We start from the raw sequence: 21867 nt of genomic DNA on the forward strand, positions 1-21867 counted from the left end.
CAGAGACAGACAAGGGGGCAGAACTAATGCACAACTGATCAGGTGCCAAAGACAACAAACTCTTTGCGTCACACTCATGTGAAATCTCACCTCCTATTCTTCTTGTTTTATGACTGACATGTGAACATCCTTTCTGAACGTCCTTGAGTACATGAACCAGATGATCCATCATCATTTTATTGCTCAGTTGTCAGCGAACACTTATCAATGTTTTCCATCACCCCCACAAGTTCTAACCTGTTCACTCCCAATAGTAAAAGACTCCACTGTGTAGAATGTATGTGCGTGTGTGTGTGAGATGGGTTGGTGGGGGGGGGAGTTAAATGCGTGCAGGCAGTGTTGTTGTTTGACATTCTACGAGACTCAGTGGATCAGGTGGACTTACTTTCGGTACTTAGGCTTGTTTTTTACTGGTGTTTTACCGCAGACCGACTCACAATCAAGCAAACATTTTACTCCTCCAAGGGGGCATTCTGTCACTCTGACCACCCAAATTTACTTTTATTCATTTCTTAGCCTGTGCCGTGTACGTGTTTGCAAGGTCATGGGAAAATATAAAGTGAGCAGGTTGTGTATCGTGTGTGCTGTGTTGGCCCTGGTCTCCGTGGCAACCATTGTCACATTATGGACTATTGCCCTGGCACGTGATGATAAGGATGTTACAGCTCCCTGGGACAGGTAGGACAATGGTTTGATCAGCAGTTAAAGATGTGACCTAGACAGCTGATAGTGATTTTGGACTCAATATGTTGCTTATCCGGTGTAGAGAAAGATGACGTATTAACCAAACATAAGTAGATTATTGAATAAGTATAAATAACACAATGTAATATTAGATCCAATAATATTTTAATACCTGAGAACAATGCTTTAAGTTTTTAGGTTTCACTTGTTTGTCCAACCAACATGCAGAAGAATTGTGAATGATATAGTCTTTTTCTGTTCTCCCCCACAAGCTCTTTCATCTGTCATTACAAGTGGATGCATTTATTGATATTTCATGCAAATGTCATTAATATTATTTACCTTTCATTAAAAATTATTTAATTTAATTATTTTTTAGTAAGCATTGAAGATATGACTTTAAGATTCACTTTTTTCTTAATTATTGAACTTTTAATCTCTGGTTTGGGAACAGTCAATTAAGTATTTCCATGTACAGTATGTGGCAGCATTTTGAGGACATAACGTGTGTCGCATGGGAAAGAAAGGAAAAGAAAAGAAAAGAAGGGGAAAAGGGAAACCCCACCCGGCGCATTGGCCACTGAGGGACATGTTAATAATTTGCTAGGCTGAGTTTTGGTTTAGAGTATTCTCTTCTTTGTTGAAACATTGCTCTACAAAACGTATTGTTCTCAACAAACAAACTACAGGAATAATATGATGCAATCAAACATCTAATAAAGAAACTGATGAGGGCACATTAAAGATGGGGAAAAGCACAAAGTAACCAACTAAGATTACAGTGTCAAGATTCCTCTATGTGGTGTTGTATTTTCACAACAACTCAAAGTGATGCATCAGAATAACAGGGTCTCATTCAGCAATCATACATACAAGAAATTTGATCTTATCCTGTGCACAAGAACCACACACATTTCTTCATTGAAGGGTTCACACTAGCAAATGTTTATTGGTGTGCAATGAGGCAACCCCCCTACTGCAATGCCCCTTAGTAACTGACAAACTGAAAAGAGAGCACTGGTGAATAAATAGACCAATAAAGAAGAGGAGAAGATTAAAAATATTAAATTAATAAAAAAGATTGTTATTCTATATAGTATGTGTTTTTGATTTTTTTTCCACAGCTACCGTCTGCCTAATACTTTGGCCCCTGAATCCTATAATGTAACGCTGTGGCCTCGTCTCACCCCTGACCCCCACACTGGCCTTTACATTTTCACAGGTAATTTCCTTGAGTGAAGCAGGGTGGGTGTGCGACTTTTAATCATGTTCACAAGTGACCTTAGCTTTAGTGGAGACCTCCTCTCCTCTCTCCTTCTGTAAGGTCTCTGTTTTTTGTTTTTTTTACCACCACCGTTAAACTGTCCTGTGTTTTTGAAAGTAAATCAAAGGTGTCATCAGTTTCACCGATTATATAACAAGATTAACATCTTGTATTATTGGATGTTGAAGTATGTAGGAGTAATAAATACTGTGAAACTTGTTATATAACTGATGTTGTTGCTGTTTACTACCAGTACCAGGATTCTGCTCTGAAAGTTGGAATTGTGCAGTAAAAATGTTTGGACTATATAGGTCGTATTATTCTTCAAGCATGCAATCAGACAAATAACAATGTGAAGTTCATCTGTGCCATACGTGTGTAAATCTGTGTAATCCTGACTCCTGCTGGAGGCAGTTGTAACAACATCGAAGCTGCTGTGTGTTGGTTATAACTTCTCAGATGAATGTCTTTAATGGCCTTGTTGTTTCCACAAATTCTGCACATAAAACAGGAAAGTCCATTGTGGAGTTTGTGTGCAAAACGGAAACTGATCTCATCCTCATCCACTCCAACAAGCTGAACTACACCAGACTGAGCAACACACACATGGCCACAGTCACAGCTACAGGTGAAGTACTGTTCAACAAAATGTAGCTTCTATTTTTCTTTTACCCTCAATGGATATTTATCTTTTTAGGCTCTATTTGTTCTTCTGTTGTTTTGTTAAGTGTGTGTCTAATTTCTTTTTCGCCATGTTACTTCAATTCTTTATCTACCAGATGGTGGGTCTGTTCACAGCATCAGCTCTTCCTGGCTATATTCTAAAACTCAGTATCTGGTTCTACAGCTTAACAGTAAATTAAGAACAGGACAGAGATACCAACTGTACACGGAATTCACTGGAGAACTTGCAGATGACTTATCAGGTTTTTACAGAAGTGAATATACCGAAGATGGAGTCCAAAAGTAAGTTTGAGCTCTCACTCTCACGCTCACTCTTACTCACTCTCTCTCTCTCTCTCTCTCTCTCTCTCTCTCTCTCTCTCTCTCTCGCTGACATTTATGTCTCTCTTAAAACTGCAGATATTCGATGTATGTGCATTTACATTGTAATGGATATGGATAAATTAATTTCTTCATTCTCAGGATTGTTGCCACCTCTCAGATGCATCCAACTCATGCTAGAAAAACCTTTCCTTGTTTTGACGAGCCGGCTATGAAAGCTGTTTTCTACATCACTCTCATCCACCCCCCTGGGACTGTGGCCCTGTCCAATGGAATGGAGACAAGTCAGTGAAATCCGTTTTTATAAAATCTTGTTTGTATTTATAGAAATCCAGAAAGCAAATCAGCGTTGCACTACTGTACAGGCCCATGCAGAAGCATTGTTCTGGTTTCCTGAAACATTTGCTTGTTATTGGTTGGACCCAAAGTGAAATCAAATTTGAAAACCTAGCAAAATGCAATGTGTCATGTGTTTCCACTGTACATGCCCATGTGTGTTGTTGTTTTTCAGATATTTTCAACACCAGTATTGATGGAATAGCCGTGACACAGACCAGTTTTGAGCCCACCAAAAAAATGTCCTCCTATTTACTAGCAATGATTGTGTCTGACTACATACACATTAGTGCTAAACAAGGTGACGTTCCGGTAAATATCCTTTTTCTATTTTTCATTGATGTTGTTGATGTTGATGTTGTCGGTGCAGTCAGCGTTACATAATATTACATTGATATATCTCAGGAAATAAACCTAGTAAATGTAAATGTCTTATATTGCTACTGTATGTCTCTTCAGATTCGTATCTGGGCTCGCAGGAAGAACATTGAGAAGGGACAAGCCAACTATGCCCTGAATGTAACTGGACCTATACTCACGTTTTTGGAGCATTACTATAACATCTCCTATCCACTGAGCAAATCAGGTGAGGCTGTTTTTATAATGAACATTGAAAAAGGACTTGGCCCCTATATGGGCATCACCCCCTGGTCTAGCAATCGGGGATCAATACATTTACTTTTAAATTTAAATAGTAGACCAGTTACTAGGTCAAGTGCTCGTACATGAGAACCTGTTGCAAATGTCGAAAACATCCAGATAACATTCAGCCAACACACTCATATCTATCACATCACTCTCTCTCCCTCCGTTCATTTTGTATCTCAAAGATCAAATCGCTCTGCCAGACTTCTATTTTGGCGCAATGGAGAACTGGGGTTTAGTGACCTACAGGGAAACCAACCTGCTGTATGAACCTGAAATCTCCTCTAACAGAAATAAAGAAACCACTGTTACCATCATTGCCCATGAACTAGCACATATGGTGAGCTGATCTTTGTCTATGACATATATTTATATATTATTTTCTGATTAGTTGACTGATATTTCTGCCGTCCCTGCAGTGGTTTGGTAACCTTGTAACTCTGAGTTGGTGGAATGAGGTTTGGCTGAATGAGGGGTTTGCTTCATACGTGGCTTACCTGGGAGCAGACCACGCTGAGCCAACATGGAATGTGGTAAGGACAGCAGGAGGAAACCTTTTTTGTCTTATTTTGTCATTCTAGAACAGGCTCCAAAAAGAGTCTTCACTGGTTTATCGATATCAAGACCAGAGCTGGGTCAGGTCCATATTATAGGTGAAGCATACAAATGTTATCCAGATGATGTGCACCGTTATTGAGGTTCCATATGGCAGCGCACAGTAGTGCAGCCGCTACTTGAGCTCCAGGTGACTTGATGCACTGAAGTGCATCACATGATATAATCTAATTCTGTATATGTATCTTTATCTCTTTGCTCCAGAAAGACTTGATAATCCTCGATGACATCCACAGGGTGTTTGCAGTTGATGCCTTGGCTTCTTCTCATCCATTGTCTTCTAAAGAGGACAGCGTCTTCCTGCCACAGCAGATCACCGAGTATTTTGACACCATCTCATATAGCAAGGTAGATAGAGCAGTTACTTAAAATGAGCTAATAAACAGATGATCTTGTGCTCGCTGACCTCCAGTGGTTGAAATTTTGAATTCTAGACATATGTAAAAATGTTCTCTGGACACTTCCATACTGGTACCTTGATTCCATGTGTGTTTCTCTCTGGCTCCTCAGGGTGCAGCAGTGCTGAGGATGTTGTCTGATTTCCTCTCAGAGGAAGTCTTTGTTCAGGGACTTAGTGTAAGTTTATTGATTGAATGTATATTGATAAACGCATACAAATATCTTTTTGAAACAAGCACCTCGTGGAAATTTCTGCCTGTGTGAAATTAATTATAACAGGATGTTGGCTTGGGTTATCTTTTTCTCTAGAAATACCTCAATAACTTTGCCTATGGCAACACTGTAGGGTCAGATCTGTGGCAACATCTACAAATGGTAAGTTGTATTCCAAATTGTATTGCAAAGTTGGAGCATCTGGTTCACTTAGTGCTAATCTTGTTTAGCTACATTGTTGGAGGCATGGATCAGACAATATCGATGCCATCTCCTGCCATGTTGGGTTGTTGTTAACATACTGTATGCTGTGTCACAATGTGGCACAAAGGTCGAAAACCAGATGAAAACATTTAACTTTTCATAAAACTTCTTTAACAGATATTGACTGTCACTTTTGTCGACAGGCAGTGGAATCCAGTGGGTTGTCACTCCCTTGTCAAGTTAATGACATCATGAATCGCTGGGTGCTTCAAATGGGCTTCCCTGTGGTTACCATTGATACTTCCACTGGAAACGTATCCCAGAGGCACTTTCTGCTCGACCCAGAGTCAAATGTCACAGTCAAGTCACCTTACAAGTATACAACATTACTATTGTGCTTCATTCCATGTATCCAAGGCCGTAGCCAGATATGAGGTCACCGAGGTCCAGCCCTTATTTCGGGGTGAAAAATTAAAATCTTGTGTGTGTGTTTGAGTGGTGATTGCACAAGCCCAATTTCTTTCCAAAGAAGAACCATTATTCATCATACTTCGGCATTTCAAACCCTGGCTACCGCCCTCGTGTATCCTTTTAATATCTTCTTTTATTTCAAAGTTGTGGCGCCCAGTGTTTAAATCTCCTTCTATCCTTCAAGCAACCCTCCCTCTTAAAACCACCGTGAAATTTGAAACATGAACTTTGGTGAAAAGTTATAATCAGGACATGTTTACTTCTTCCTCAAGCTATGAGTGGCTGATTCCGGTTAGATGGATTAAGTCAGGGGAGGTCCAAAGAGACACCTGGTGGTTGATGAAGAAAACAGGTATGGAATGAAATAAAAACACACCAGAGATAAAATAGGCCACTGCCATCCTGTGACTGTAGTTTTGGTTTCTGTATAATGTCTTTGATGCAGTGTGTGAGATATAGAATCTCTTTCTTTCTTACCCTCTCTGCTAAAACAGAGGTAAACCCAGAGATGAGGAGTAATGGTGAGTGGGTCCTGGCCAACCTCAACGTGACTGGTTATTACCGGGTAAATTATGACCTTGGAAACTGGGAGAGACTTATTTTTCAGCTTAAGACAGAGCACCAGGTACACAGTGGGAACTGCTTCACTTTTCTTTCTTAGCTGTTGCAAATCAGAAATTATGTTTTCTTATTTTTGTCTGCTTGCCTCCAAAGCATTTCATGTTTTGTTTGACACACAGCTCATCTGTTGTACAGGTTATACCAGAGATAAACAGAGCCCAACTAATGGATGATGCTTTTAATCTTGCCAGGTAGGTATGTTCAGATGCTAGATGTTATGCAATTTTTTAACTGGTAACCATATTTGGTCTCATAAAGACTCAATTAAAATGATATCTGCTCAAACAGAGCTGCTGTTTTTGAGGCACATGGTTGCTTAACTGAAATATATAGTTCAACCAAACTATGTGGAGCTACAGTTTAGATATCTACAAATCCTTTTTATAGTCAGAAATATATTATTTTTCAAGATAGACTAAAAATAGACCTCATACCTTCTAAATGTAATACCCACACTAATGTCTGAACGTGCAATGGCACAATCAACACATCAAATGGCTCCTACATATACTATCTTAACCTGTAAAATGTTTGAAAGTTGAAATATAATGGCAATTAATGGTTAATGTTTGTCTTCCACTTTGCAGGGCAGGGCTCATCTCCACCTCATTAGCTCTCAGGACAACCACCTATCTGAATGCGGAGACGGAGTACATACCCTGGCAGTCTGCGCTGGATAATATGCACTATTATTACCTCATGCTGGACCGCACTGACGTCTATCAGCCAATGCAGGTACTTTGTTACCTTAGTAGAGATACTTTAGACTTTTAACACAGTTCTAGTAATCCCATGCAGTTTGATGTACATTCTTCAGCCTCTGGTAGTGATCACTGCCCCTTAGTGACCAATAGCAGGTATGGCAGCGTCTACAGATAAACTGAATCAGGATGTTTTTTTTACTCACGCCCTCCTTTCCGTAATTGCAGGACTACACAAAGAACCTGGTCACACCTCTTTTCCTGTATTTCAAGAACATTACATCAGATTGGACTCATGTTCCACAAAGACACACTGACCAGTGAGTACACATGCCTGGATAACACGTGAAATATGACCTTATCAGCTAGGGGCGTGGATTTGGATTTAACATTGGTCAGTGTCATACAAACATGAAGGGGTTGATTGATTTGCACAACACTTGCTTTTTTAATTTAACTTTCAGTTCAACCTTATTTATATAGCGCCAAATCACAACAAACGTCTCAAGACACTTTACATACAGAGCATTAAAAGAAGCCCAACATTTTCCCATGAGCAAGCACTTGGCAACAGCGGCCAGGAAAAACTCCCTTTAACAGGAAGAAACCTCAGGCAGAACCGGGCTCTAGGTTGGCGGCCATCTGCCTTGACTGGTTGGGTTTAGAGAGAAAGAGAGAGAGAAGGGACAAAGAGAAACACACACACAGAGGCACAACAGCAAAAAAGACAAGATAAGATAAGATAATCATAAGGATCTCCAATCCAGCAGATAATTAAGAAATGCTCTAATGTCTCCTTCAGGTATAACCAGGAGAATGCTATCCGTATGGCCTGCATCACCGGAGTAACAGAATGCCAAAACCTGACAACCAAATGGTTCAAACAATGGATGGACAATCCTCATCAAAATTTGTTAGTGAACCATCACAAGAAACCACAAGACAAAAAACAACACTCAATCTGAACACTAATGTACGTTTGTCTTTCACTTCTATACCTGTAATTATATTGTCAGGATCCATCCCAACCTGCGATCAACTGTGTACTGCAGCAGCATGGCAGCAGGTGATGTAGCAGCGTGGGAATTTGGTTGGGCCCAATTCAAAAAAGCTACTATAGCTAGTGAGGCTAGCAAACTCTTATCTGCTCTGGCCTGCACTAACAATACAGAGCTGCTTCAAAGGTATGTGCCCTCTTCTACTTACTGTCTTTTAAGTTGTGATGTAATAAATGAGAAAACAAAAGGAACCTTTTGTGTTTGTCATGAATTTTCTAATTGTGTTCCTTTTCAGGTACCTCTCTTACACCTTAGACCCAACAATGATCCGTAAGCAGGATGCTACCTCAGTCATCACCTCTGTTGCCACAAACAGATTGGGACAAGATCTCGCTTGGAACTTTGTCAGGGAGAAGTGGGAATACATCTTTACACAGTAAGTGTTTTGCTGTAAAGAAAAGACCCAAGGTTGCGAGAATAGCAGTTTGCCAACAACCAAGTTATTTTGTACGGTTAAACTAAAGCTGGATGGGATCTTTTGTATTTTCTTCAGATATGGGGTTGGCTCCTTCTCCTTTGCCACTTTGATCAGTGGAGTCACAGTGAGATTCTCAACACTAGCTGAACTACAACAGGCATGTACACGGTTGGATGAATTCACACTTTGCTAACTGATCAATGTCAAACTGATTTTGTAACTTTTTTTTTACCCATTTGTCATCCCAGCTTGAGGAGTTTGTCAAAGAGCACGGTGCAACAGGGTTTGGCTCAGCAGAGATGGCTGTGGAGCAGGCTGTGGAAAGGACCAAAGCTAACGTCAAGTGGCTACAACTGAACCAGCAGCAGATCCTGGACTGGTTTACCAGCCAGACTGAACATTCTAAAGACAGATAAGGAAACTTTGGCGGAAGAAATAACAGATGTTTAATGAAGATTTCACAATATTGAAAGAGTATACAATAGATGAACATTTATGTTGCAAAATAATGAGCTTCTCTTCCAGTATCAAGTCATCACAGATAACATTACCAAATATCAATACATTGGGGTGGCTGCCAGCTAAACACCCAGTTACTGACATCAACCTATCCTTTATCTTAGTTGATTTGATCAAATTCTGGCACTATTATCTATTATCTATTATTTTAATCTGTGACTTGTCATGTGACACACTTTCGATTGCATTCCTTGTGTGCATTGTGCTATATAAATTCATTTAATATGATTTGTGAAATGTGGATGATGATTAAAGTATTTGCCTCACATGTTAGTGATCAGTAAGTCGGATTTATATGCCCATTTATTGATATTGATATTTAGTATGTTTATTTGATATCTGCTGATGCCCACTTACAGTGCCTCTTTACTTTTACTACAGTTTGAGTTTGAGTATTTAAGCAATGATAACTCTCCTTTCTGCTCAGTTTAATAGGATCATGACGGGTCAACAAACTTATGTTCTACCCACATATGTGAGCGAAACTTCACTATGGGTTAAACTGATTTCAATAGAACCAAATAAGTATTTTTGTTTGTGCATGCTGGGGTGCAGTTCTGCATACCCCTCAATAATTGGATTGACTGAGAACCTTCACAGCCCTCAATAATTAGTAAAATTAGTGTAAAAGTAGTGTTTATTATTGTAATATCTTACTGAAGGCAGTGACCTTGGCCTTTTCTCTGTATATAAGTGTGCGTGTGTGTGTGTGTGTGTGTGTGTGTGTGTGTGTGTGTGTGTGTGTGTGTGTGTGTGTGGTGTGTGTGTGTGTGTGCGTGTGTGTGTGTGTGTGCGCGCGTGCTGGTTAAACATTGTTCTAAATGTTTGCTTTAACTTGTGTCACAGGCAATTAAACAGCCTGGCTGCTTTGAGTGTAAATTCATTTTCCCTCAACATGAAAAGAAAATCTGACAAAAATATTGAAAAAAACAGACATCCACAAATGACAACAGAAAAGAGGTAATCCGGACACAGCATACAAATGTGTGCAAGAAGTTTAGGTTTGTTTTTGCTTTTGAGCAAGCTGGTCTGTGTTGTGTTCAGTTATCCATCAGTTAAAAAAAGTCACAAGGTTTTAGTTATTTGATTCTGAGCTAATTCTACAATTGGAGACAAAACAGCACAAGTCAACAAATATCAAATGACCTCTGATGTGAAGTGGAAAAAGTCTATCAAAAAAAAGACAAACTATACTTAGTTTCAATTAATAATTGATTCTGGAAGAATGGAATATAGTTATCATCAAAGATATTCAAATGTATTTTCCTGAACAAGCACACGCTGAAGTCTTGCTGTCTCAGTCAAGGTTATCTCTCCATCACGTCAGTGTGTAATGATGCTGTTAACAACCTGCATACTAACCAAAGCCTCCGTACAAGATTAGTCATTAAAGATTGCACCTACATAAATTAAGCAGCCGGAACAAAAACAGGCCTGCACGGTGGTTATAAAATAATCTGAACAGATTTTGGCATTAGAAACAAAATAATCTATACAACAACAACAAAGTTACTATGTTGCAATAAATTCATTTATACAGGATCAACTTCAATTTAGCTTTGGAAAGAGGAACCTGACCTCAGAGGATCTCTTCATATTACATTCCATACCAGATTTATTGTTTAAAGTAATGACTTAATATTCTTTGACTTAGGCGGCTCTGATTTATTTTATATTTATTATGCTAAAGGAAAGGAAAACAGCTTCTGATTGGATAGTTGATTGTTTGACTGTTTAGTGTTATCAAGGGTTAAGAAAAAACTTTGAAACGTCTTTTCATGTGCATTGCCTGCATTAATTTATGACACAAAACAATCCTGTGTTCTCCCATGTGAAGGGTCAGGCCATTACATGACTGGGCTGAAACTATCCATGTCACACTCAATAACTCCTCTATTAATTGTAGTTTGTTTGCTTACCGAACCACAGCTTGTAGATGGCCTCAGGCTCTTCCTGCAGGTCAGCTATAAACCCAGCCATCACAATAGAACCTCCTTCAGTTCATCTGTGTGGCTGGCTGTGTTTGGGAAGAAAACAAGATTTGGCTATCTTCACTGCTAAACTATTCCATCCATTTGAATGGAGTTACCTGTGGCCAATGAGACGATTCACCTCGATACTTTCAGACCTCGACTTCTGTCAGTAAGCAATGGAAAGCCAACATCAGGAGCATTTGAAGTGTCTGAATATTACCAACAGAACAATGATGGGAATGGTGTGTCAGCCCATGGAGCCGATGGTTCATCTGGCTACGACACTCTGGACGCTCCACCACATTATGACTTCTACGCCAAAACAGAGGTGTGGGGCAGGCGGAAGCGCCTCAGACCTTCTCTGTATCAGCTGCATGCCAACCCTGAGGTGAGGAGTCTCTGTTACACCCTATCTCACACGGTTAAGACATCATTTTAAATTTCTGGATCTGATTTGTGTTTGTTTGGCCACATGCCCCACCCTCACCAAGTTGACCAAAAGTCAGAAGTTCTTAATTGTCATTGTGATAAGAAACATGCACACAAGCAAATAGGCCACATGTTTATAAATGAATCTTTTGTAATTGCCAGTGTAAGCTTAAATTGTCATTTACAAGTTACTTTAGTTTTGATTCCCTTCTAGTCAGAAATTCACAACAGGTAACTAGTTGTAACTAACTCAATATTCATGTAAATATGGAATTTGTGCCCTTTAATTTAAATAATAGTTTTTTCATAAATCCATTCATTATTATGTTTTCATCATTCAGGATGATCCCAGCCCTCCTCCTTTGTATGAGGAAACAACAGCAGGAGGCTTCAGCTCTGAGGAGGAAGAGAAGGAGGAAAAGGAGCCGCTACCTGAACCGACTCGCTTTGGCTGGATGCAGGGAGTCATGGTGAGCACAGGAATTTACTTTATATATACGGTACATTCTGAGGATTCTAACAGCCAATCTCTACATTTTCTCTGTGATTTGGACTTTTGTCTAGTAAATAGTAAATAAACTTGACTTGAGCTGTGTCTGTGTGTAGATACGGTGTATGTTGAATATCTGGGGGGTGATCTTGTACCTGAGGCTGCCCTGGATCACTGCTCAGGCTGGTATAGGTAAATTGAATTAAATTAAACAAACTAGCACACAAATATACATGCTACATCTGTTTGTAAAAGCTTTCAGTCCTCATACTGTCTCAATTGGGGTTTTGCTTCTGTCAGGTCTGACCTGGGTGATTATTTTGGTGTCCTCATGTATAACTGGGATCACTGGACTCTCTACGTCAGCCATTGCTACAAATGGGAAGGTCAAAGGAGGTCTATAGAAGAAGTATTACAGCCAAAATGTTGTTTTGTATAAATTAGGCAGGTATAATAACTTCAAGTTGTGTTCAGGTGGGACCTACTTCCTGATCAGCCGCAGCTTGGGTCCAGAGCTCGGTGGCTCCATCGGTCTGATCTTTGCCTTTGCCAATGCTGTTGCTGTGGCCATGCACACTGTTGGCTTTGCTGAGACTGTCCGAGACCTCATGCATGTAAGACAGCGTAATCTTTTCCCACAAATTTTAAGACTTGTCAGATATTTCAAGAATTCAGAAATTTCCAGCAACACTTTGTCATGTATGCCTATTTAGTCAAGTCATTTATTGAAATGTCTGTCTGTAAAATCCACTCAATGTGTCCCCCAGCAAAATACTCTCTCCTTTCTGTGACCATCTTTCCTCAGAGTCATGGAGCTGTCATAGTGGATGAGACAAACGACATCCGCATTATTGGCATCATCACTGTCACGTGTCTCCTGGGCATCTCATTGGCTGGCATGGCATGGGAATCAAAGGTTAGATCGGCTAACATGACAGACCACAGTGGACTGGCACACAGTATATAGGTAGTAGTATAAGTATAACTTGTCATGTTAGATGTAATGCAGTACAGGTAGATTATGATCTGATAGTCCTTTCTAATATTAAAGTACAGCAGACTCAACTTTGCATGTTTGTGTGTTTTTTCCTTTCCCAGGCCCAGGTTCTGTTCTTCCTGGTCATTATGGTGTCATTTGTCAATTACATCGTTGGGACAATCATTCCTGCCACGCCAGAGAAACAAGCCAAGGGTTTCTTTGGCTATAAAGGTGACACTGATGTCAAAGCCTCACATCAGGCACTATCAAACTTCTTCACTTACACATTAAAATGTTACGATTACGTTTTTTTATTAAGGTTATTAAGGTAACACTTTGACAATGTTATGGCAAATGTGAGTTATATGAGTTAGTGACTCACACCTTGTGACGTAGATCTAACGTTTCACCCTTCAACAGCTGACATCTTTGCCACCAATTTTGTGCCCAACTGGCGTGGGAAAGACGGAAGCTTCTTTGGCATGTTCTCCATTTTCTTCCCCTCGGCCACAGGCATCCTGGCTGGTGCAAATATCTCTGGAGATCTCAAGGTGTGTTTGTCTACTTCATTATTTCACTGTATATGAATCAGCACCAAAACTTAATGGGTTCTTCCCTTGACCACAAAACAGCAGACAGGAGAATAGACAGATAAACAGAGAGACAGTGCCACATGTTGACTTTCCTCCCTTCCTGTCATCAGGACCCAACGGTGGCGATTCCCAAAGGAACCCTCCTTGCTATTTTCTGGACCACTCTGTCCTACCTCATCATCACCGCTACCATTGGTAAAGTATGAACCTTATAAAGTAACAAAGAAATTATGTAATGTTTATTTGTGTGAATGTGTGTTTTTGTTCACGTGTGTTTATGCAGGTGCCTGTGTAGTTCGAGACGCATCTGGTGTGTTGAATGACACCCTTTCCTCCTCCAGTGGCGATGAGTGTGTTGGTCTGGCTTGTCATTATGGATGGGACTTCACAGACTGCAGCAACAACAACACATGCACATACGGCATCAGCAACTACTATCAGGTCAACACAGGGAAATTAGGGAAATGTTGTTTCTCTCAATGCTGATTATTGGATACGCTGACCTTCTGAATCATATACTGTATATGAAGTACAACAGAATGTAACAAATTTTAACATTTAATGTCAAAAAAGTATAATTTTCCCAGTAGTGAACAGTGCTTTCTTCCTCTGCAGACGATGAGCATGGTGTCAGGCTTTGCACCCCTCATCACTGCCGGTATATTTGGAGCAACATTGTCATCTGCGTTGGCCTGTCTGGTGTCTGCTCCTAAAGTCTTCCAGGTACACACACACACACACACACACACACACACACACACACACATTTCAGTGTATACTGTATGGTGTACTTAATCTTTGAAATTTCACAGTAACCATGTCCATCTGTAACTGACTGTGCCCTCATCTCTTTATTTCTGAATTCTTAGTGTCTATGTGAGGACAAACTCTACCCCCTCATCGGCTTCTTTGGTAAAGGTTATGGGAAGAATAATGAACCACTCAGAGGCTACATCCTGACCTACATCATCGCCATTTGCTTCATCCTTATTGGTAGGGATTTCTTGCCCACTGTTAACCTCATCCAACACTACTAAGTAGTCAGGGAAATTATGTCCAAACTAGGTCACTGACACCGTGTTACTGTAAGCCCTATAGTAGACCTGGGTTAGGGTTAGTGTATAGAATGGGCCTGCATGGAACACGAAACAAAAGCTACCCTACTATAAGTTGTACGTTTAGTTAGTTTGTTTAGTTGCCTATTTCTTTATTTGCCAGCCCACCTTGCCCTCGGTTAACATGAGTAAATCAGTTTAATTTCTTTGAGATTCTAAATACAGGTGCTTATTGTTATAATCAAACTTAATAAACCTAATGTGGTATTCAAATTAACTAAAGCTTTGTCTTTGTCCTCTTTCAGCTGAGTTGAACACCATTGCTCCGATCATCTCCAACTTCTTCCTCTGTTCTTACACCCTCATCAACTTCAGCTGCTTCCATGCTTCAATTACCAATTCTCCAGGTACTGCACTCAGATAATCACGCCTGTTATGTCATTCATTTATTGTAGTCATAAGTACTCTGCCTTCTGAAATTCTTCTTCCATTAATCTGTTTGAGTGTGTTTGTCCTTTACAGGTTGGCGTCCATCCTTCAGGTATTACAATAAGTGGGTGTCCCTGCTTGGCTCTGTGTGCTGTTTGATAATCATGTTCCTGTTGACTTGGTGGGCAGCCCTCATTGCTTTCGGCGTCGTCCTGTTTCTTTTGGGATACGTGCTCTACAAGAAGCCAGGTTAACACACAAATTCACCCACATGCACAGTTAGTTATTAGCCAGAAATTGCCTCATGTCGCATCACAAACTGTTGTCTCTTCTGCACTGTTCTGCTCTCTGTCATAAGCTGTGAACTGGGGCTCATCAGTGCAGGCGGGATCTTACAACATCGCCCTGTCCCACTGTGTTGGTCTCAATGAGGTGGATGACCACGTCAAGAACTACAGGTCAGATTTATGTGATCACAGCTTAAGTTGTTCATTTTTGGTGTGAAGGCCAAAGCAGGGGGAAATTTTAAATCCACTTCATCAATGTTTACCAAAGCCAGCCAGATAGAAACATTCCAGTAAAACATGATAATCAGCTGATCCAAGGGAGAGGAAACCCCCTAGAGTTGCACTTCTGTTGCTTTAAGAGCTCCTGGAGACGAGGCCTGCACCCTTCACACCCAGCTGCTCTCCACCTCACTCCCCCTGTATGCAGGATGAAAACAAAGAAACAAAGATAATCTAAATGTAAAGTCTTTCTGTCCTTTCAGACCTCAGATCTTGGTCCTGACGGGACCTCCAAGCTCTCGTCCAGCTCTAGTGGATTTCGCCAGCGCTTTTACTAAAGGCCTCAGTCTCATGATGTGCGGCAATGTGCTCACTGTGAGTTCAACTCAGACGACACACATACTGTACCCTCCCATCCATTCCCTATAGCCACTTCTTGTACAGGATTGCCTGTCCCACTGATGACTGGTTGAGGGGCAGGGTACACACACAAAGAAAAAAACGTACTTGTTCCCACTCACAGTTCCGATTATGGACAATATAGAGTTTCCAAGTGACCTAACATGATTAAAAATGGTCAAAACCAAAAAAAGGTTTGACGTCAAAATAAATAAATGTGTATTTGTGACCCTACATGCTTTCTTGTGTCTTTCAGGCTGAACCCACCCCATCTGCAGTAGAGACTGTGAGCGGCAACAGTCACGCCAACTGGTTGAACAAACGTAAGGTGAAGTCCTTCTACAGAGGGGTGATGGCAGCAGACTTACAATCTGGAGTTAATGTGTTGCTTCAGGTCAGAAATGCACTTTATACTAATTTTATTTTATTCTACTCTAAGTGAACATGATCAAGTATGCTGGATTCTGATTCTGTCCACTAGGGGGCGGGTTTGGGTCGTATTAAGCCTAATGTCCTACTGATGGGTTTCAAGACAGACTGGTGCAGCGACACGCCTCAAGCTGCACACGACTACATTGAAATTCTCCAGTGAGTAGAGTGTGAATGAATCTACGTCATATTAATACTCCAGACACCCCAAAGTGTGTGTTTGTGTTTTCATATGTACTCATGAATACAATATATGTGTGTTTCAGTAATGCTTTCGACCTACAGTACGGTGTGTGTGTGCTGAGAATGAAGGAAGGACTTGATCTCTCTCATCCAATTCAAGCCCACAGTGAGAACTTAGATTTCGCGTTTGACATAATTAAGGAAATTGCTTGCCATGCAATAATAATTGTATAATTAATAGGAGGCTGTTGTACCACCTTGATTCATTGTTTGTCACTGAAAAAAACTTTTCGTGAGTAAATCTACTGAATGAGGCATATTCCTGTTTTCTTCTCTTCAAGTCAATCCAGGGTTTGACGGAGGACCAGAGACTGGAAACATCATCTCCACTCATCAAACCACCACTACATGTATGTATATGCATGATCACATCATTGGGATTCATTCATGGCAGCATTTATTCAGACTCACTGAGTAAATAAAAGCTTTGCGAAAACCTGAAATACAATAGCACATTGTGGCTACTTTGTCCACAAAAAGTGTAACAAGCAAGTATTTGGAGCTGGAACAGTAGGGTCCAGTCCTACAGTAAACTCTACTACTACTGTAATAACAGTTTTTCAATTTTTGCAACTATGTTTTCAGTGCCTGTGTCCATCCCACCAGAGCATCAGCTTGGCACAGTGTTTCAGAATAAACAAGGAAAGAAGACCATTGATGTGTACTGGCTATCTGATGATGGAGGTCTGAACATCTTTTATCTTCTCTATGAATATAGGTCAAATGTCATCATGACTGTTTTGTGCATGTGTGTGGTTGAGCAGGTCTGACCCTGCTGCTGCCCTATCTGCTGACTCGGCGGAGGCGCTGGGCCAGATGTAAGGTCCGGGTGTTTGTTGGTGGAGACGCAAACATGAAGGAGGAGCAGAGGGAAGAGTGAGTGCTGTGTCATGCCTAGGAGTAATCCAGTCATTGGGGTGTCTAGAAGTGGAATTCTATTTACCGCTCTTCTGGATCATTTAACCAAACACTGAAATGACATGAATAAGGCATAATATACAGAACACTGGCAACAGGAAATCTCTTGACCATAATCTTCAAGACATGTAGCTGTATCCTCTTGTGCCCAGAAGAATGATGGTTGATATGCACACTCATATCCAACCGACAATAATAATAACAATAATAACAGTACTTTGGCTATGTTGCTCTAAAATAAAGTTTCTTAGAAATAATATCATAATACTTAATATTAGTTTTTCTTTACCACATGTGCTTGGGTTAGTTGCTTGAGATCTGTCAGTGTTACCTCCGTGGAGGATGGGTAGGGGTACTGGGTGCGGGTAGCTCTCTATGGCCACACACGTTTGGTTATCTGAAGTGACTCAGCTCTTTAACATTTGTAATAGTTTGGTAATGGTGGCCTCTTAGTTTTCAGCAGTGAGAACATACAGAAAATGATGGCTTTCACGTTTAGGTAAAAAATAAAACAAGAATAACTTGATTAAATCCAAGTTGCCAATCCTTTTGATAACTGAAGCACATTCTTCTGTATACCAGGAAGGTCGCAAAGTGAACGCAATGCAAATTTTGGTTTCAAAACGCAAAGAGGCATGTCGTGCAAATAACAGGTTGAATGTACTGTATAGCGTGGTACAGTATCGTATTTCCAGAAAGTCCATCAATGTTCTTTCTATTAAGTTAAAATTTGACATGGGACAGTTTTGGGACATTTTGGAGATTGTTTTTTGATACAGAAAGAAGGGGGAAAAGAGAGAGAGGCAGAGAGAAGAAAGAAATGTTGACTGGGACTTGTAGAATGTGATACACACGTAAACAAAATGTATAAGGAGACGAGGTGGCGGTGACCGCAGCTGATGACCTCAACAGTCGGGTTGTTTATAATACATCTGCTGTTGGAGATAAAAAAAAGGTTGTGTTCAGTGGCAAAGTGAAACTAGTGAGGCCACATTATCACACTTCTGCTAGTTTAGTCCGTGTGCGGAGCACATCAGAATCAGAATCAGAATCAGAAAAGAGCTTTATTGCCAAGTAAGTTTTCACTTACAAGGAATTTGTTCTGGTTTTTGGTGCAATCAACATATACGAGCAATCTGTACATTACCATTTACAGATTATTTATTTATTTGTATTATTAGTAGTATTTTACTTGTTTAAGTAACATAAAGGAGGGAAGAGAGACAGAGAGAGAGAGAATGTGTGTGTGTGAGAGAGAGAGAGAGAGTGAGAGAGAAAGGAGAACTGAAACTCTGACAAACAGGACGACAGCAGAAAGCCACAGCCGTTGAAGGTTATAAATGAATTGAGAGGGGGAAAACAAAAACCTTCTTTTCAACATAACATCTGCAGTGCATTACTGCTGCAGGACAAAGAATCCAAAGATTTACATTTGAAATTGCTCTACCTTTAATTTTCTGCCTCTCAAGAAAGTAATGATAGTGATAAACTGTTAAATGCTCCAATTGCTTCATAATGGCCAATGATCTTTGTCTTTTGTTGTTTTCTTCTCATCTGAATTCAGGTAATGAAAGCCAGATAGTGGTGCACCGTAGCATGAAATCACTTCCTCACTTTGCAAGTCAAGCAGCATGTGGCAGTGTGACAAATTTACATACAGTATAGTTCATATCTACAGTATTTTTTACAGCCAATTGGACCTTATGGCAGGTATATTTCCATCTGAATATATTTATGCACTGCAGTATTTCTTAACATATCTGAAAACTCATGTCTGCCAATGCAAATAAACTGATACTGATATACTGTATCTGTTATGAGCTAATATTGGTCCATCTACTGTATCAGTGTTGCTCCAAATGACATGCACATGGTTTTTCCCTTGTTTACCAATGACCAAAAAAACGATGTAGTTAATAATGCAATGTATATACATATTTGCACGTACAGTAGTGACAAGCAAGGGTATAACACAAATCACACACAAATGTGAGCCTTCTTCCTTTTTTTCACAGAGTGTTGGCGCTGATCAAGAAGTTCAGACTCGGTTTCCATGATGTCCAAGTGCTTCCTAACATCTACCAGGAACCCCAGCCTGGGAAGTAAGAGGGCAAACGTTTATCATGTGATGCCTTATCTGATTCATACTACACATGCATGCAGTGTGATAAGGTTCATGGACATAACAAAACCTAGACACAACCAAGACAATATTAACATAATCATAACTGTAACAAATTATTAATGACAGAAGATAATACCAAGCAACTGTACGTAATAATACAAACAATATATAGAATACAAACTCGATAACTATAAAGGCAGCAACATAAAGCCCTGGGATCACTTTAGATTGAAGGAACACCTGCTGACTCAGCACTTATTTCTATGGCTATGGTACCACCTTGTGGCTACAGAAAAAAAAAACCTACTTCCTGCCACGTTGTCACTCACATGTTGTCACTCACATGGCACGTTGAGTAAACGTAATATTCCAATCATACAGGGAGCAATAGAACAGTCACTAGACATCAAACTCTCAACACTAAATCGCATCTGTTACTTGCAGATAATGATAATATTTAAATTCTGTTCAGTATTTAAGCTCTGGGTATCTAGTTCCTGACTTGATAAATATACTAAAACAGAACAAAAAGATCAGATGGATCCACCCTTGATTTACAAAAATACTCACTTTTATCCATAATCCCTGCATCTTTGGGTGTGTGTCCTCCAGTGTGCATCAGTTTGAGAATATGGTGAGTCCCTTCAGTTTGGAGACCAAGTTGAAGGAGGACCCTGATTCTGGGCCAGCAAGAGGACAGAAGGAGCCCTGGATGATCACTGACCAGGAGTTTGAGAGGAACATGGCTAAGGTCTGACATACAAGGACACACACACACACACACACACACACACACACACACACACACACACACACACACACACACACACACACACACAAACACACACACACATTGAGTGACACATGCCCAAGCACATGGTTGTTTTCAAACTTATGAACCAATAAATACATTTTCTTCTTCATTAAGTCTCGCCGTCAGATCCGTCTGAATGAGGTGCTACAGGACTACTCCAGAGATGCTGCACTGATTGTGATGTGAGCATAGTGCAACGTTTATTTACAGTACAGGCAAACACTTTGAAAGGACACAATATTCTCCTGAAGGTCGCATTAAGATTAAGGTGTGTTTTCCTGTTTGTGTTATATGTATTTCCTAACAGCACCATGCCAGTGGGGAGGAGGGGAGTGTGTCCCAGTACTCTCTACATGGCATGGCTCGACATTTTGTCTCGGGACCTCACACCTCCAGTCCTTTTGGTCAGAGGAAACCAGCAAAATGTTCTCACCTTCTACTGCCAATGAAATCATTAACTCATGCTTGGAAATGATCATAAAGATCTGTATGTTTATGCTGGGTTAGGGTTAGAGGCCAGGCATTTCTGTTAGAATTGTTCTTGCGATTGTGATTATTGATTGTGAAGACAATGTTTTATTGAAATGATGACCACAGAATCATCTTATTATGTGCACATAATCAGCCATCTTACCGTATATGTATGGGTAAAGTTTTAGTTTAGCTGCTTTCTGTCCAATATGACTTATTATTATGACAATGAGCAAATTTAAAGAAAATAAATTAATGTCAAATCCATGTTTATACTGTTGCAAGGAACCAGTTTCAATATTTGTCTTCACATATATAAACACATACACAGTATCAAATGAACAAGTACGCCTTTTGATTGATAAGTTCTAAGCCTCAGACTAAACAGCTGGTAGATTCTCAGCTGTATGAAGCCGCAAATTGCTGAAAATCCTTGAAACTCTGAATCCTTATCAGCTGCACAGGTGCTTCTCTTTCGCCGTTATCCAACCTCTGAGGATGATGCAACAATATTTGGATGTGTCAGTAAACCATGACATAATACTGAAACCCAGATAACACCACAGCTTACTGTAATGTGACCATTAATCATGTTTTAGCTGCACTTATAACACTTATGACACCTGTGGTAGTCAGAATATCTGCTGAGAGTGACCTAATTTCGGCATAAGTATTTGTAAATGTGGCTGTACATAATACAGCTGAAGCCTCTTCATGGGCCAAAACAGGTTTGCTCGAAGATCTTTGACGACAGGTGGAGAGAGCTTCCACTCTGCCTCTGTTTATGGGAAACAAATGCGTCAACCTATGTGTGAGAAAGTAGCAGAAACTAATTTTATATTCACTGTCAGAATGTGTTTT

General features: G+C 40.2%; 2 protein-coding genes and 1 long non-coding RNA gene across 3 annotated transcripts; 2 read left to right on the forward strand and 1 right to left on the reverse strand.

The window, feature by feature from the left end:
- The first annotated feature begins 368 nt into the window (after positions 1-368).
- On the forward strand, positions 369-9748 carry LOC142992196 (aminopeptidase N-like). Its single transcript, XM_076142536.1, has 23 exons — positions 369-678; positions 1809-1906; positions 2460-2576; positions 2728-2914; positions 3095-3237; positions 3465-3601; positions 3749-3875; positions 4120-4274; positions 4354-4467; positions 4754-4897; positions 5060-5125; positions 5258-5323; positions 5569-5741; positions 6109-6188; positions 6331-6461; positions 6593-6648; positions 7045-7192; positions 7387-7478; positions 7961-8071; positions 8175-8342; positions 8452-8592; positions 8710-8791; positions 8883-9748. Exons 1-23 carry the CDS (start codon positions 545-547, stop codon positions 9048-9050), a joined length of 2838 nt encoding a protein of 945 aa, XP_075998651.1. The 5' UTR covers positions 369-544; the 3' UTR covers positions 9051-9748.
- A 1484-nt stretch (positions 9749-11232) lies between these two features.
- On the forward strand, positions 11233-21655 carry slc12a3 (solute carrier family 12 member 3). Its single transcript, XM_076141935.1, has 26 exons — positions 11233-11514; positions 11897-12025; positions 12162-12237; positions 12346-12441; positions 12520-12659; positions 12851-12961; positions 13144-13255; positions 13445-13575; positions 13728-13812; positions 13901-14058; positions 14233-14340; positions 14487-14610; positions 14978-15079; positions 15195-15350; positions 15460-15559; positions 15871-15982; positions 16263-16400; positions 16488-16594; positions 16702-16784; positions 16960-17028; positions 17264-17362; positions 17443-17554; positions 19612-19698; positions 20334-20472; positions 20650-20717; positions 20843-21655. Exons 1-26 carry the CDS (start codon positions 11233-11235, stop codon positions 20982-20984), a joined length of 3066 nt encoding a protein of 1021 aa, XP_075998050.1. The 3' UTR covers positions 20985-21655.
- LOC142991804 (uncharacterized) lies at positions 19603-21823 on the reverse strand. The gene is made up of 3 exons (XR_012960995.1): positions 21662-21823; positions 20292-20474; positions 19603-19691 (listed from the first exon to the last, which is right to left on the reverse strand). It is a non-coding gene; the product is annotated as an uncharacterized LOC142991804 (long non-coding RNA).
- Between the last annotated feature and the right edge of the window lie 44 nt (positions 21824-21867).

The sequence above is a fragment of the Genypterus blacodes genome, unplaced genomic scaffold (assembly GCF_046128005.1).
Source record: "Genypterus blacodes isolate CSIRO-AG114 ecotype Tasmania unplaced genomic scaffold, CSIRO-AGI_Gbla_v1 ptg000021l_1, whole genome shotgun sequence".
Taxonomy (NCBI): domain Eukaryota; kingdom Metazoa; phylum Chordata; class Actinopteri; order Ophidiiformes; family Ophidiidae; genus Genypterus; species Genypterus blacodes.